Here is a 16258-nt window from a genome sequence, read left to right on the forward strand (position 1 = left end):
TCTAAATTCCAGTTGAAACAAAAGCCGCCATTGTTTACTAATTGTGGAAGTGCTTTCTTATTTTTATCGATAGGAGATGAGAATTCTAATTTCTTTCTTGGAGGGGTATATGAATTTCCAAAACCGAACAAGAGGAGCTACATAATGCGTTGCTCCAGGAGTACATGTCCTTTGCACATTGGAAGAAGATGAAGAACCACCTATTTCTAAGGGTGTGCGCATCTCTGAATCGGAATATTTTGTGGACCATTCTATCAACCCTAATAGGAAGCTCAACTTCTGATTCCTCCATTTTTCTGAGCTGTGCGATCGAGAGAGAGAGAGTGAGAGAGAGAGGCAGAGTAAAAGAGCAGGTGCTTTGAGAGAGGGAGGGCATGAGCTTTGAGAGAGAGAGGCAGAGAAAGAGGCCAGGAGCTTAGAGAGAGAGAGAAAGAGGCCAGTAGCTTAGAGTGATAAAGTGAGAGACAGATTAAGAGGGCAGGAGCAGAGAGAGAGTTGCACACAGTAGTTCACTTCCCGTAAAAGTTCACTGCTTACGTGTAACCCCGAATGGGTTTAATAAACCCGTTTAAGTTTACTAAACCCGCTTGGGTTTAATAAACCCATTCGGGTTAAATGTTTACTCGAATTTTCTTTAGTTATCTACTCCCTCTGTCCCATTCATTTCTATATACTTTCCTTTTTTGGATGTCCCTCTCAATTCTATACATTCCCAAAATAGTAACTTTTAATAATATAAAACACTATTACACTCACTACTTTCTTCCACTATTTCCTCCAAAGTAACCTGCAAATGAATGGCCAAACAATGTAGATGTCAGAATCCAACCTCAAATAACTTTACTACGTTTGATGAATTTGTCCCATTCATTTCTATATACTTTTCTTTTTTGGATGTCCCTCTCAATTCTACCTTTACGGAATGCTGTTAACTCCTCTTTATCGAAATGTGTTTAATTAGTCGATATAAACTGGAGAACAGATACAGCACAAGAATGCCAAGAACTTGGTGTTTTTCATTTACTGAGATAACTTACATATTAAAACAATATAAAAGCAGATAACCAACTACATGCTAGAAAATATCCAGCCAAACACCAACTTACATATAAAACTATTTATATGATAGAAACATATAAATAGTTTGAGATTATCCAACACTCTTTACTCTCTTTAAAATCAACTTTTATCTTTAATCTCTTAACAATAAAATCAACGAGAATTACAAGACTACAAATAGAACTGCAATAGGAGATTAAGGCTACTAATCGAAGACTATTTCGAGAGTTTAATGGATGAGTTTGCATCTAGAAATGCATGTAGAGCTATTTTTAAGAAATATTACTAACTGAACATATGAATTAACATGCAGGAAAATCCAGTTCTGAATTCATACCGTATTTACCCTTTTTCCTCTCCTCCACTTGCTCCGCTTGGAATAATTATCTCCGACTCCCTCTACCATTTCTCCTCTCCTCCGCTTGCTCTGCTTTCCCCTCCACCTTCTTTTAATTTGAATTGAATTCCCTTCGGTTGTGGAGAATTGGTCTTCACCTCTTTTCCTCTTAATGGCCATTGAATAAAAGGAGATTTGATGCCTAACCACTTATTTGATGATGCCAACCTCGATATCCGAGTGGAGTAACACTCATAATTATGGATGCCAACCTCCTCTACCCTCCCCCTTGAAACAATATGCATAGCTTTTCCCAGATTAAGATTATTTTCCCAGATTATGGTCTCCATGTTATTCAAAAGCAGAGTATATTGTTGGGTCGGTGAAATTAGATTAGGGTCATGAAACTGAATGATACATTGAGCCCAAATGCCCAATATCAATCAAAGTGAATCCAGTGTACCTAAGCCCACTGGAAAATCAGTTCATGAAAGTATAAAAACTAGAAAAATAATTCATGAAATATAAAATTTAATCAAAAATATTTAAATTAAATCAATTACATATTTATCATATCGCACATATTTTTATACATTTTTTTTCGTGTTAATTAATTTTATGCAAATAAAATTTGATCTTTACATACATTTTGCTTCAAGTATGAAATCAACATTTTTTAAAGTTGATTATTTTGACAATATTGTTTTTATAATATTAACTATAAAAATTTATTTATAATTTATTACTAAAAAAATAAAATTAAAAACTATATAATACATATAATACATAAAATTAAAAAGATTTTTCTTGTTTTAAATTACATTTCATGGAATTTTCTGAATATTAAATAATTTTAATTATCAAGATTGCTAACAATAAACAATAAACAACAAAACCATCTTATTCATACCTACAAATAAATAATAATGTTAACTTCACAAAATCAGATATCACTAGACCAACTAAAGAGTGCTAACAATAAACAACAAATAACACCCGTGTCTGATCACTAACGAAACCATAACAGTGTTGATGAAACTTCCAATTTTAGTCCAGTCCCACTACTTAACAAAATCATTTAGACATCGAGCTTCTACGTCCATTACTAACTTACAACATCAGACTCACAGATAAAATCGATCAAACAAACCATAAATCCATAATCATTAACAAACAACAAACACTACAAAACTTATAAAACGACTTCAATCACCCGAGAACCAAACATTCCAGTAATCCTCTACAACACAAGTAACCAACTCGCTCTATCCCTCGCTCTGCAATTCTCTCTATCCCTCGCCGGTAATATATTTGTTAATTGTTGTGATTGTGAATTGTGTATGTCAATTATATATTTGTTAATTGTTGTGATTGTGAATTGTGTATGTCAATTATATATTTGTTAATTGTTGTGATTGTGAATTGTCTAGATGGACAAGTCCCAATTGAGACAATACCTTCAATCTACCATGTCTGGTGTTGCTGGTGTTCAATCTACAATTGTGTATGAAGATCCTCTACTACAAAATGTTACATCAAACATTCAACAATTTGCACGAACCCAATTTGCTAAGGAAAAATGGGTATGTTTTTAAATTTTGCAAGTCAATTGAATTGTTGTTATTGATTTTGGATTCTTATTGTTTGGGGTGATTGTAGGAGTATAAGAAGCGATTTCATCTCGGTTCTTTGGCTAAAATCATTTCAGAATTAAATTGGAGCAATGTTGATTACGAGAAGTTGTTGACATCAAGGGTTCAATTCTTTCCCCTTGTGAAATTTTAGGCTTAATTAGACATTGGCCCTTACATTAAACATGCGTGTACACATAAACCCTTAAATTAAAAACCCGGATAGACTTACCTGTAAAGTTTGACGATCCGAACATTACAACCTTTCTGGTGGAATAAGAACTGCATTAACTTGTTGGAGAGTGAGAGAGTCCTGCACGCGTTCTACAGTTCCATGTACATATGTGTATGCAATATTGGCGGCAATTAGCGTTAATCACTTCCCTCCTCTTTTTTCTTCTTCCCTCTCTATTCTTTTTGTGTTTTTTTAGACTGAATAAAGCTATATTAATATTTATTAGCTTCCCATAATCCACATCAAAAAAAGCCGATAGTGTACCTGCGCAATGCATATTTACAGCAGGAACTTATCTTAGTATTTGTACAACACAACTATTTCCAAAATCATCATGTCTCTTAAGAGCAACAACACTCTGTCTCTAAAAACTGCAATCAGAAGTGTGCAATATAGCACATTATCTTGATAATAAAACTGCATTTTCCCCCTGTTCTTGCGTGAAATACAGAGTCTTTGTTGGCTTTGTAATGAAGTTACAAAGAATCTCTATTTAATGAAACAGAGAGATTGGACACCCATAACCAAAATATCACTTAAATATATAAAATGTTGTGTTCATATGAGCAAGCACCATGAACATATTTAGCATTAAAGTACACCAAAAGATAGCAGTTTAAATGTAACAAGCACCGTGAATAACCAAAATGATCAAACTGCTCAAAATAAACCAGTACATGAGCATAATGATCAAAATAATTCCTAGTGCTTCTTTTACTTTTCCTTTTCCATTGTCAAATTTTTGTTAATCCCTTCTCCAATTTTCGCCTTCGCTACTGCAAGTGCTTCTTTCAATTGGCTACTAGTTATCACATTGGCACCATTTTTTCGAGAAAATGGTGCAGATTTAACCACTACCCCACCAACTGTTGTCTTGTACCCTGATTTTCTCACTGGCAGAGTTTTGGCAAGCTTCATAGGTCCAATATAAGTGTTATGGAGTTCAGCTGTGTTAACATTGAAATTCCAGGGAGCTCTTTCCACATTCCTTTCCTGTATACTTGTAACATGAGGCTCCATCACATGTCCTGTCTTTGGTGAAGCTTCAGCAATTACCTCCATTTCAGATGTCCTTGAATTTGCGCTAGACTCCCCTATTTCAGCAGACTTTTGACAAGTTCTTTTATTATGTCCTAGTTTTCGACAAGAGCCACACCTGGCCATTGCAAGTGAATTATTATTAGTACGACAATATAATATGCTTAATAATATTCAACATGAAATTTACCTCACAGTGAGTTGGTTCTTTCTTTTTAGAATGTTGGCACCATCCTTATATTTTATAACTGCTTCTTCACCTTGCGATAACTTTCTCTTTTTCTGAGGCCTCCCCGTTTGTTTGAGAATTTTTGGGGGTCTGATAATGTGTGTTGGGATATACTGCGATTTTTCCCATAATTCATGATTATTCATAGGATATATGATCCCTGAATACCCTTTCTTGTAATTTTTCATTGAATAGCAGTGAGCCACATAATCCTCCACATTATATCCATGTTTATTTCATAAGAGGAGGGTTATGAAATATCTGAGTTACAGTGTTTTTTGGAGATTGTGTCATGATTTATAATATGAGTTGCATAAGTGTCGATTGTAAGCCACGTTTCTGTATTGTAAGCCACGTTTATGTGGTGTTCAACTGCTCATATATTAGAGGCAAGTCTATCCATTTTTTTAATCTAAGAGTTTATGTGTACAGACCCGGATACTTTAAGGGCAAATGTACAATTAAGCCGAAATTTTATTTGTCAATTATTTCCCTTTATGAAACTTTATTTGTCTTTTAGTCCTTAAATGTTTAACTAGTCATATTTCTTTTATCAGGAGGATAAAAAATATCGACGTGATGATTGGAATGTAGCTGAACACCGATTTTCAGGAGAGGTTGAACTAGGCACAGACGTAAGCATTTAAACTCAATGATTCAATGTTTCTTAGAACTACTTTTTTAACTAGTTTTTTTGAACTCAATCACTCAAGGTAGAATCATTGGCTTTCCTTATTTGTGCACAGGTTGTTGAATCTTTTTGTGAAATCCTCAAACGTGAGTTGAATACTGAGCATAAGTGTTACATTATTTCTCCACTTGTAAGTCAAAACGATTCTACACACCATCAGCTTGTTTTTACCCTTTGTTATAGTTGTTTTGATGTTGATTTTAGTTGGTTATCTTGTAGTGTTGGGGTGCTAATGTGCGCAGTGCAGGCCTCGATTTTCACTTTAAGCACTCCATTCACTGTGCAGGCAATGAAAAGGTAAATCTTATTGGTTTTATCTGACTGTAAAGAGAACTTATAGCATAGTTTAGTTGATGCAAACTCACATTATGCAGACTCACATTGGGGTAATCGATGAGAATCACTTCTTCTCGATTCACGTTATATTTGAGGAGCACAAAATCTACATCATGGATTCTTTGTATCCTCTCCATTCCACACACCGATTGCATGTTTATCTGTTGGTACATGAATTTGTTCTCTTACTTTTGTCTATTAGTTTCCTGTTTTTTTTACCAGAAAAAGGCTTTTTTTGTTAACTGTCGCAGTTCCAACATTTTGTTCTCTTAGTTTTGTTATTTGTTTCTTGTTTTGGTAATTGCTGCAGTTGCAACATTTGCAATATCGTCACGAGATTAATAAGTCCATTTGGGAAATTTGTTTCGTGACGAATAATCTGAAGCAAGAGAATGGTTCTGATTGTGGAGTTTTCATGCTTAAGAGTATGGAGTCTTGGTTGAAAGGAATTAGATTACCTTTCTCAAAGGCAAGGACATTTTAGTTATTTGCATGTATATAGTTTAATCTTCATTACTTAGATTTACTTTGATTGTTATTACCTCAGGAGCATGCGAACAATGCAAGGCACATCCTTATAAGGAACATTTTAGTTATTTGCATGTGTATAGTTTAATCTTCATTACTTAGATTTACTTTGATTGTTATTACCTCAGGAGCATGTGAACAATGCAAGGCACATCCTTATAAGGGAGACTCTGGATAAAAAGCTGTTGCCTGAGGAGAACTGAGGTGTTCCCCATCAACGAAGAAGAATTCAGCCATTGAAGACATTCAATTGGCTTTGTTTTCTCTTATCTTTTATTTATCTCTTCTTATGAACATGTGTTGGCTATCTTGGGATTGTTTTGATACTTTGATTATGAACTAACTTTTATGAGTTAGGATTTTTATGGAACCCTAGTATGGGATTGTTGGTGTTTAGACAAGAAGTATTATATGCAGTTTACGGTTTATTCATTCAAGTGATTTTCATGTTAATACTTGCTATTGTCTGATCAACTTTAGTAGGTTATTGAGTTGATTTTATTTAAAGGATCTAGTTACTAATTTACAGTATGTGTGTTGTTTTTCTCCACTGTCTCGATTATGACCTGGTGGAATTGCAATGTGGCAATGTGAATAACTTGCATGTGCCTTACAATATGGGGGTGTTCCATAAACTATGGGTGTCAGTAGCATAAACTGTTGGTGTGGAAAATATTGGGGTGTGAGTACCATAAAACGGGGGTGTGGATAATATTGGGGTGTACTTAATATTGGGGTGCTGGGTCAAATAATGGGGGTGGTAATAATATTGGGGTGTGAGTAGTAGGGGTGTTATCGAGAAACCGGGGGTGTAATAAATATATGGGTGTTAAAAATGAAAGTTGTGGTGCTTACAATATAGGGGTGTTTAGCTACAAAGTTGGGGTGTTCTTTATATAGGGGTGTTTCGCGATAAACTGGGGGTGTAAAGTATATAGGGGTGTTATATAAAAAAGTGGGGGTGTTAACCAGGGGTGTACAGAATATTGGGGTGTTAAGAAAAAAGCTGGGGTGCTATAAATATTTGGGTGTTTGGCTATAAAGTTGGGGTGTACTTAATATAGGGGTGTTTATGGAGAAACCTTGGGTGTAATAAATATATATGGGTGTTAAAAACAAAAGTTGGGGTGCTTAAAATATAGGGGTGTTTAGCTAAAAAGTTGGGGTGTATTTTATATAGGGGTGTTTCGCGATAAACTGGGGGTGTAAAGTATATAGGGGTGTGTATCGAGAAATTGGGGGTGTAACCAATATATGGGTGTTGGAAAATAAAGTTGGGGTGTACTTTATATAGGGGTGTTTCACGATAAAATGGGGGTGTTAAGTATTAATTCTGTACACCCCCAACTTTCTGGCTGAACACCCCAATATTTAAAGCACCCCAGCTTTTTTTAGCACCCCTATATCTGTACACCCCCAGTTTATCGCTAAACACCCCTATATTCCCTACACCCGCAGTTTATCCAATAACACCCCTATATACAGTACACCCGCAGTTTTTTGAAGAACACCCCTATATAACCGAATTGATTATCTTCATGCATAATATTTAATTTATATTTAAATATTATTGATGGTATAAAATATATTTTATAAATATTTATAGTCGTACAACATTTAATAAGTTTCATTTCTTTTCCGATGTTCCCCCGCCCCGTTCTATTTCGATTACTTAAAATCTTGAAATTTACTTGAGAAATATATGATTTTTATGTTAGTAGTCCTAAAAATATTAACAAAATTAAATATGTACACACATATATACATATAATTATTAAAAGAATAATGTTATCTAATTTATTTTGACAAAATAAAATAAAATAATTATATAAAAAAACTAAAATAAGAGACAAGTTGGGCTGGGAAAGGAGTCGAGATATGACAATTCAATAAAAGAATTTGGGCTTAACATGATTTAATCTAGAAGAGATAAATGGAGAACTGGGCCAACTATGTTAAAGGCCCAGAATCGTTAAATTAAATCAAAGCAAGTCCCCCCCGATTTCCTCAAGAAAGGACCCGCTTAGGAGAACAGGTAATTACAGTGAGGAGAGAAGAACAGGTATTTACACAGTGAGGAGAAATTGAGAAAAAGATGGCTAAAGCTTCAAGCAAGAAAGATAGCAGGCAAGAAGTTCGTTACTCTGATTCTCTGTTAGCTCTGTTTGCATTCTCTGATTGCATTGCTGATTATTAGAACACGAAAAGTAAAATGAAAATTGAGAACTAGTAATTGTAATTGTAGTGGAACAATTGTATAGCTCTATTCATGTTATCGAAGTTGAAAAATATATCATGGATGATCACCTGATAGAAGATGATCAGATTATATTTAGAGAGTGATATTTAACAAAGTACATACCACTTTATTGATAGGATAGTACTCATAAAATCAGGTACCAGGAACGCTGCAAAGTAGTTTTCACATTCTCGTAAAATTGCAGTCACTCACTTGGATGATAGTCTTGATGTGAGGCCTGTCTCTGTTTCTGTAAAGTTCGAGAAGCCAGTCGACTTTAATCGCAATATATCCATGTTACGTTATAGTATTTTCAACTTATAAAGTAATGCTTTCTGCGCTATCTGATTTCGGTTATTACCAGAATTATTACTGATCAAATGATCACTAATTTACTGTATGTGTGTTGTTTTTCTCCACTGTCTCGATTATGACCTGGTGGAATTGCAATGTGGCAATGTGAATAACTTGCATGTGCCTTACAAATATGGGGGTGTTCCATAAACTGTGGGTGTCAGTAGCATAAACTGTTGGTGTGGAAAATATTGGGGTGTGAGTACCATAAAACGGGGGTGTGGATAATATTGGGGTGTACTTAATATTGGGGTGCTGGGTCAAATAATGGGGGTGGTAATAATATTGGGGTGTGAGTAGTAGGGGTGTTATCGAGAAACCGGGGGTGTAATAAATATATGGGTGTTAAAAATGAAAGTTGTGGTGCTTACAATATAGGGGTGTTTAGCTATAAAGTTGGGGTGTTCTTTATATAGGGGTGTTTCGCGATAAACTGGGGGTGTAAAGTATATAGGGGTGTTATATAAAAAAGTGGGGTGTTAACCAGGGGTGTACAGAATATTGGGGTGTTAAGAAAAAAGCTGGGGTGCTATAAATATTTGGGTGTTTGGCTATAAAGTTGGGGTGTACTTAATATAGGGGTGTTTATCGAGAAACCTTGGGTGTAATAAATATATATGGGTGTTAAAAACGAAAGTTGGGGTGCTTAAAATATAGGGGTGTTTAGCTAAAAAGTTGGGGTGTATTTTATATAGGGGTGTTTCGCGATAAACTGGGGGTGTAAAGTATATAGGGGTGTGTATCGAGAAATTGGGGGTGTAACCAATATATGGGTGTTGGAAAATAAAGTTGGGGTGTACTTTATATAGGGGTGTTTCACGATAAAATGGGGGTGTTAAGTATTAATTCTGTACACCCCCGGTTAACACCCCCAGTTTCTTTATAAAACACCCCTATATACATTACACCCCCAGGTTTTTGAAGCACACCCCTATATAAAGTACCCCCCAACTTTCTGGCTGAACACCCCAATATTTAAAGCACCCCAGCTTTTTTTAGTACCCCTATATCTGTACACCCCCAGTTTATCGCTAAACACCCCTATATTCCCTACACCCGCAGTTTATCCAATAACACCCCTATATACAGTACACCCGCAGTTTTTTGAAGAACACCCCTATATAACCGAATTGATTATCTTCATGCATAATATTTTAATTTATATTTAAAATATTATTGATGGTATAAAATATATTTTATAAATATTTATAGTCGTACAACATTTAATAAGTTTCATTTCTTTTCCGATGTTCCCGCCCCGTTCTATTTCGATTACTTAAAATCTTGAAATTTACTTGAGAAATATATGATTTTTATGTTAGTAGTCCTAAAAATATTAACAAAATTAAATATGTACACACATATATACATATAATTATTAAAAGAATAATGTTATCTAATTTATTTTGACAAAATAAAATAAAATAATTATATAAAAAAACTAAAATAAGAGACAAGTTGGGCTGGGAAAGGAGTCAAGATATGACAATTCAATAAAAGAATTTGGGCTTAACATGATTTAATCTAGAAGAGATAAATGGAGAACTGGGCCAACTATGTTAAAGGCCCAGAATCGTTAAATTAAATCAAAGCAAGTCCCCCCCGATTTCCTCAAGAAAGGACCCGCTTAGGAGAACAGGTAATTACAGTGAGGAGAGAAGAACAGGTATTTACACAGTGAGGAGAAATTGAGAAAAAGATGGCTGAAGCTTCAAGCAAGAAAGATAGCAGGCAAGAAGTTCGTTACTCTGATTCTCTGTTAGCTCTGTTTGCATTCTCTGATTGCATTGCTGATTATTAGAACACGAAAAGTAAAATGAAAATTGAGAACTAGTAATTGTAATTGTAGTGGAACAATTGTATAGCTCTATTCATGTTATCGAAGTTGAAAAATATATCATGGATGATCACCTGATAGAAGATGATCAGATTATATTTAGAGAGTGATATTTAACAAAGTACATACCACTTTATTGATAGGATAGTACTCATAAAATCAGGTACCAGGAACGCTGCAAAGTAGTCTTCACATTCTCGTAAAATTGCAGTCACTCACTTGGATGATAGTCTTGATGTGAGGCATGTCTCTGTTTCTGTAAAGTTCGAGAAGCCAGTCGACTTTAATCGCAATATATCCATGTTACGTTATAGTATTTTCAACTTATAAAGTAATGCTTTCTGCGCTATCTGATTTCGGTTATTACCAGAATTATTACTGATCAAATGATCTTTTTGGGGGTTATGAGCTTTGTGTCTCAACTTATAAAGTAATGTTCTATACAGAGATATGAAGAAACATCAGGCAGTGCTGAAATCCAATTGCAGCCCTCAAGGACTAGTCAAAGTAATGGAAATGATACAAGAAAATGTAAAGTTGATGCAAGCAGTAGAGGAGATGGGATTTGGATGCCTTCAACATCTTCAGGCCGTTAAAATGGAATTTAAACTTATTAAACCACTTTTAGATAACTTTGATGTCAACTCATGCTCCGTATTTGGGGCTGATATCAAGGTCGGAGATATTGGTAGGGTTTTAGGAATCCCGGCAGAGGGGATTCCAATTCCTGTATCTATCTCGGATGAGGAAGAAGAAAGACTCAAGGCTAAATTTGGTGGGAAAAAACTCATGGATTTAATATCAGATTTAGAGAATTTTAAATAAGCTGATCTCGACTTTAAGGAAACCTTTTTGCTTATTGCATTAGGTAATTTCTTTTGCCCATCAACCAAAATCATTCCCAGTGGAAAGTTGTATAAAGCCCTCTCTGTTGTACAATCTGCCAAACAATACAATTGGGGAAAATATATCCTTGAATGTCTCCTCGATTCCATCAAGGATTACCAAATAAGGACGAAGGGCAGAGATAGACGGAATGCAGGGGTTGGAGGCTGCGTTTACTTTTTGAAGGTATGTATATTGTAACTTTCAAGGACCTGTATTCTATGCTGTGCTACTTCTTGATTAATATTTGGTTTCTTCTCAGATTTTCTTTCTCCAGCAAAAATATCCAGAATGCATTGATAAAGGTAAACCAGTCATGTCAGCATGGACCAAAAAGAAGTTGAACCAAGCATGGAAACAGTGCAAGAAAAAGTTGACATCAGGGTTTGTGTCTGGACAACCATCAGAGTTCGTGTCTGGACAACAACGCTGCTCCACATGTAATTCTGTAATCTATGAAGAAAGATTGGCAAGGCTGGAGCATGCCGTTTTCTCTAAGAAGCAATGCCATGATGATGAAAACATCTTTGATATAGATGGACATGGAGAGGAAGACAAGGCAGATGAGATGGATGGACATGGAGAGGAAGACAAGTTAGATGAAATTTACCCTTAATGGAAGTGCTTTCCACTTTAAAATCTAAGCGTAAGAGGACTAAGAAGTCACCACAGCCAAAACCATCTCCCTCCCTGAAAAGAAAAAATAAATTTGGTACAACATATGCTAGGCGTAAGAAGACCTCCACCATCTCCTCCTCAACAGGAGCTCCTCCAACAATTGTTTCAGATGTCATTTCCGAGAAGACCTCTCCTTGTCAGATCACGGGCCCGGATAGAGCCATTGTTACTAGAAGAAAACTTCTAGTACTTGACATAAATGGAGTTCTTGCTTGTGTTTTACACGGAATGCCACATAATGGATTTCAAAAGTACATACCAATATATATTCCATCTGATTCTGAAACTCAAACGGAAGCTTGCATGAAATCAGGTGACTCATAAATGTTATGAATTTTTTTTTCAAATTTCTTTTGCATGAAATCAGGTGACTCATAAATTTTAATTGGATTACTTTTTGTTTTTCTTAGTTATCAAGAGGCCACAATGTGAAGAGTTTTTGAAGTTTTGCTTGGAGAGGTTTGATGTAGGCATATGGTCAGCAAAGATGGAGTATGTGCTTTTCTTTCTCATGTTGAAATAAATTTCTATTCAACTCGTTGCATGTGAAATATATACATGTCTATCTTCCTTGTCGATATTTTTGTTTTTAGTAATTTGTGTCTTAATGATTTTAAGCTTTTCTACGAGGCTTGAATTGAAATTTATTTGTGTAATGCAGGAAAACCGTGACACCGTCTATAAACGCCATTATAAGCTTTTCTACTAGGATAGAATTGAAATTTATTTGGGTAGGTCAATTACAATTTTTTGCTCTAATTTCTTCTAGGATGCTTTTTACTGTGGCGTGTAACCAAGTTGCATGGTTATTTGTGATAATTGTTTATAGGATCAATCCAACTGTACTCGTTCAAAAGAAGGTGAATTGTGCAAGGAAACTAGAAAGCTCCGTGAAATAGGATATGATGATGTAGCCAACATACTCTTGGTTGACGATTCAAAGCATAAAGCCAAATTAAATCTAGTAAGTTGTCTTCATGTTCACTTTTTTGTTCTTTCCCTACATGCGTAGCAAATTAGTTTCTTATAGTCTGATGTAATTTCATCCTACAGCCGAATACAGCAATATTTCCCACGTCATACAACTACAAAAACTTGAATGATGATTAACTGGGTAAGTTTGCTTCTTTTTAATTATTTATTTTTTGAAATTATAATGTTGCATGATGGTAATATGGTGTGTATGATCAACTTTAGTAGGTTATTGAGTTGATTTTATTTTAAAGGATCTAGTTACTAATTTACTGTATGTGTGTTGTTTTTCTCCACTGTCTCGATTATGACCTGGTGGAATTGCAATGTGGCAATGTGAATAACTTGCATGTGCCTTACAAATATGGGGGTGTTCCATAAACTGTGGGTGTCAGTAGCATAAACTGTTGGTGTGGAAAATATTGGGGTGTGAGTACCATAAAACGGGGGTGTGGATAATATTGGGGTGTACTTAATATTGGGGTGCTGGGTCAAATAATGGGGGTGGTAATAATATTGGGGTGTGAGTAGTAGGGGTGTTATCGAGAAACCGGGGGTGTAATAAATATATGGGTGTTAAAAATGAAAGTTGTGGTGCTTACAATATAGGGGTGTTTAGCTACAAAGTTGGGGTGTTCTTTATATAGGGGTGTTTCGCGATAAACTGGGGGTGTAAAGTATATAGGGGTGTTATATAAAAAAGTGGGGGTGTTAACCAGGGGTGTACAGAATATTGGGGTGTTAAGAAAAAAGCTGGGGTGCTATAAATATTTGGGTGTTTGGCTATAAAGTTGGGGTGTACTTAATATAGGGGTGTTTATCGAGAAACCTTGGGTGTAATAAATATATATGGGTGTTAAAAACGAAAGTTGGGGTGCTTAAAATATAGGGGTGTTTAGCTAAAAAGTTGGGGTGTATTTTATATAGGGGTGTTTCGCGATAAACTGGGGGTGTAAAGTATATAGGGGTGTGTATCGAGAAATTGGGGGTGTAACCAATATATGGGTGTTGGAAAATAAAGTTGGGGTGTACTTTATATAGGGGTGTTTCACGATAAAATGGGGGTGTTAAGTATTAATTCTGTACACCCCCGGTTAACACCCCCAGTTTCTTTATAAAACACCCCTATATACATTACACCCCCAGGTTTTTGAAGCACACCCCTATATAAAGTACCCCCCAATTTTCTGGCTGAACACCCCAATATTTAAAGCACCCCAACTTTTTTTAGCACCCCTATATCTGTACACCCCCAGTTTATCGCTAAACACCCCTATATTCCCTACACCCGCAGTTTATCCAATAACACCCCTATATACAGTACACCCGCAGTTTTTTGAAGAACACCCCTATATAACCGAATTGATTATCTTCATGCATAATATTTTAATTTATATTTAAAATATTATTGATGGTATAAAATATATTTTATAAATATTTATAGTCGTACAACATTTAATAAGTTTCATTTCTTTTCCGATGTTCCCGCCCCGTTCTATTTCGATTACTTAAAATCTTGAAATTTACTTGAGAAATATATGATTTTTATGTTAGTAGTCCTAAAAATATTAACAAAATTAAATATGTACACACATATATACATATAATTATTAAAAGAATAATGTTATCTAATTTATTTTGACAAAATAAAATAAAATAATTATATAAAAAAACTAAAATAAGAGACAAGTTGGGCTGGGAAAGGAGTCGAGATATGACAATTCGATAAAAGAATTTGGGCTTAACATGATTTAATCTAGAAGAGATAAATGGAGAACTGGGCCAACTATGTTAAAGGCCCAGAATCGTTAAATTAAATCAAAGCAAGTCCCCCCCGATTTCCTCAAGAAAGGACCCGCTTAGGAGAACAGGTAATTACAGTGATGAGAGAAGAACAGGTATTTACACAGTGAGGAGAAATTGAGAAAAAGATGGCTGATCCTCTGTTTCTCAACAGGGTATTTTTCTTCCCTTCTCAATTTTATTTCATTTCATGCATTATTGACACCGCTTATTTTGTTTTTTATCTTGTCTTGCAGCTACCAAGGAGATCAACGAGGAAAATGTGCCCCTCGTTGAGGAAACTGCTAGAATGAAGAAAGCTCGCCTTGCGGGCCTGGACACTCGAGGAAAGGCCACGGAGCCTATCTTCTTGAGAAAGCACAAGGAGCCCATGGGGGAGGCTTCAGCTGAGGAAGCTGAGGGCCACCGTGCTCCTATTACTGTTGCTACTCCTGCTGCTGCTGCTACAGGCACCTTCCAGCCTCTCTGGGGATTCCGCTGAGGGGATACCGTGGTGGGATCCACCAAGCATGCATGGGATTGGTCCTATCATGGCGTGACTCCCAAGGATTTTACTAATGTGGTTGCCACCCCTGATCTTGAGAGGATAAAGCTCATGGGAGCTCAGTCTCTGTATTCGGTATGCCCCTTTTTTTTGGACTTTCTTTCTTACTTGTAGCATTTTCCTGCCTTACACTTTGTTAATCATTTTATTTCAGTCTAACGCCTATTTTCAAGGCGCTGTGAGGCAAGCCGAGTCATGGAAGCGGGCTTCTGACAAGGCCGACAATGCCCTCAGGAGGCAGCAGAAGAAGTATGTTGCTCTAGAGAAGAAGTTCAAGCGCAAGGAGGAAGAACTCGGAGAATCTAATGCCGAGCTGGTGGTGCTTCGGGCCGAGAAGGATAAGGCTACAGATAACTATCTGGACTCGGAGGAGTTTGCCCAGTCCATGAGGATAAGGGATGACTCAGTCTTCCCCGGGTTTTTTAGGACTGGTTGGGACACGGCCCTTGGGACCGTAAACGAGGCTTGTCCTGATATTAACCCGGCGGACTATGTCTGCCCTGATGACGAGGCTTTGCTGCAGAGGTTCCGCACTCGAGTAGTTGTCTCGGATCACGTCCCTCAGGACCCACTTCTTCCTTCTCCCGAGTCTTCTTCCAGGCCTGCTGAGGACGACAGTTCTTCCTCCTCCTCTGAGACGACAGAGACATCTAGCGAGAGCGGAGGGGATGACGATATGGATGCTGAGGGCACCTCAGCTCCTTAGAGCTTTTCTAGCCCTGCGTGGCTAGTTTACTTCATCTTATTTTCGAGACTTTATTTATCAAACTCTTGTAATATTTATTTGATCTATTTTATTTATCAGATTTTATGCTTGCATTTCACGCATTTGGTTTTACTTGCCTTGCCATAGAGATTCAAA

At 36.2% G+C, this 16258-nt stretch overlaps 1 protein-coding gene across 2 annotated transcripts; it reads left to right on the forward strand.

The window, feature by feature from the left end:
- The first annotated feature begins 2364 nt into the window (after window positions 1-2364).
- Window positions 2365-6461, forward strand: LOC141667841 (uncharacterized). Of its 2 annotated transcripts, XM_074474475.1 has the most exons (8): window positions 2365-2698; window positions 2827-2979; window positions 3056-3151; window positions 5087-5164; window positions 5276-5350; window positions 5440-5517; window positions 5595-5723; window positions 5867-6456. In XM_074474475.1, exons 2-8 carry the CDS (start codon window positions 2827-2829, stop codon window positions 6038-6040), a joined length of 783 nt encoding a protein of 260 aa, XP_074330576.1. In that variant the 5' UTR covers window positions 2365-2698; the 3' UTR covers window positions 6041-6456. The 2 variants fall into 2 exon arrangements, with proteins under 2 accessions (XP_074330576.1, XP_074330577.1); XM_074474476.1 differs by lacking the exon at window positions 3056-3151 and having other exon boundaries at window positions 5867-6461.
- Window positions 6462-16258: the final 9797 nt, after the last annotated feature.

This window comes from Apium graveolens, chromosome 6 (assembly GCF_009905375.1).
Source record: "Apium graveolens cultivar Ventura chromosome 6, ASM990537v1, whole genome shotgun sequence".
Taxonomy (NCBI): domain Eukaryota; kingdom Viridiplantae; phylum Streptophyta; class Magnoliopsida; order Apiales; family Apiaceae; genus Apium; species Apium graveolens.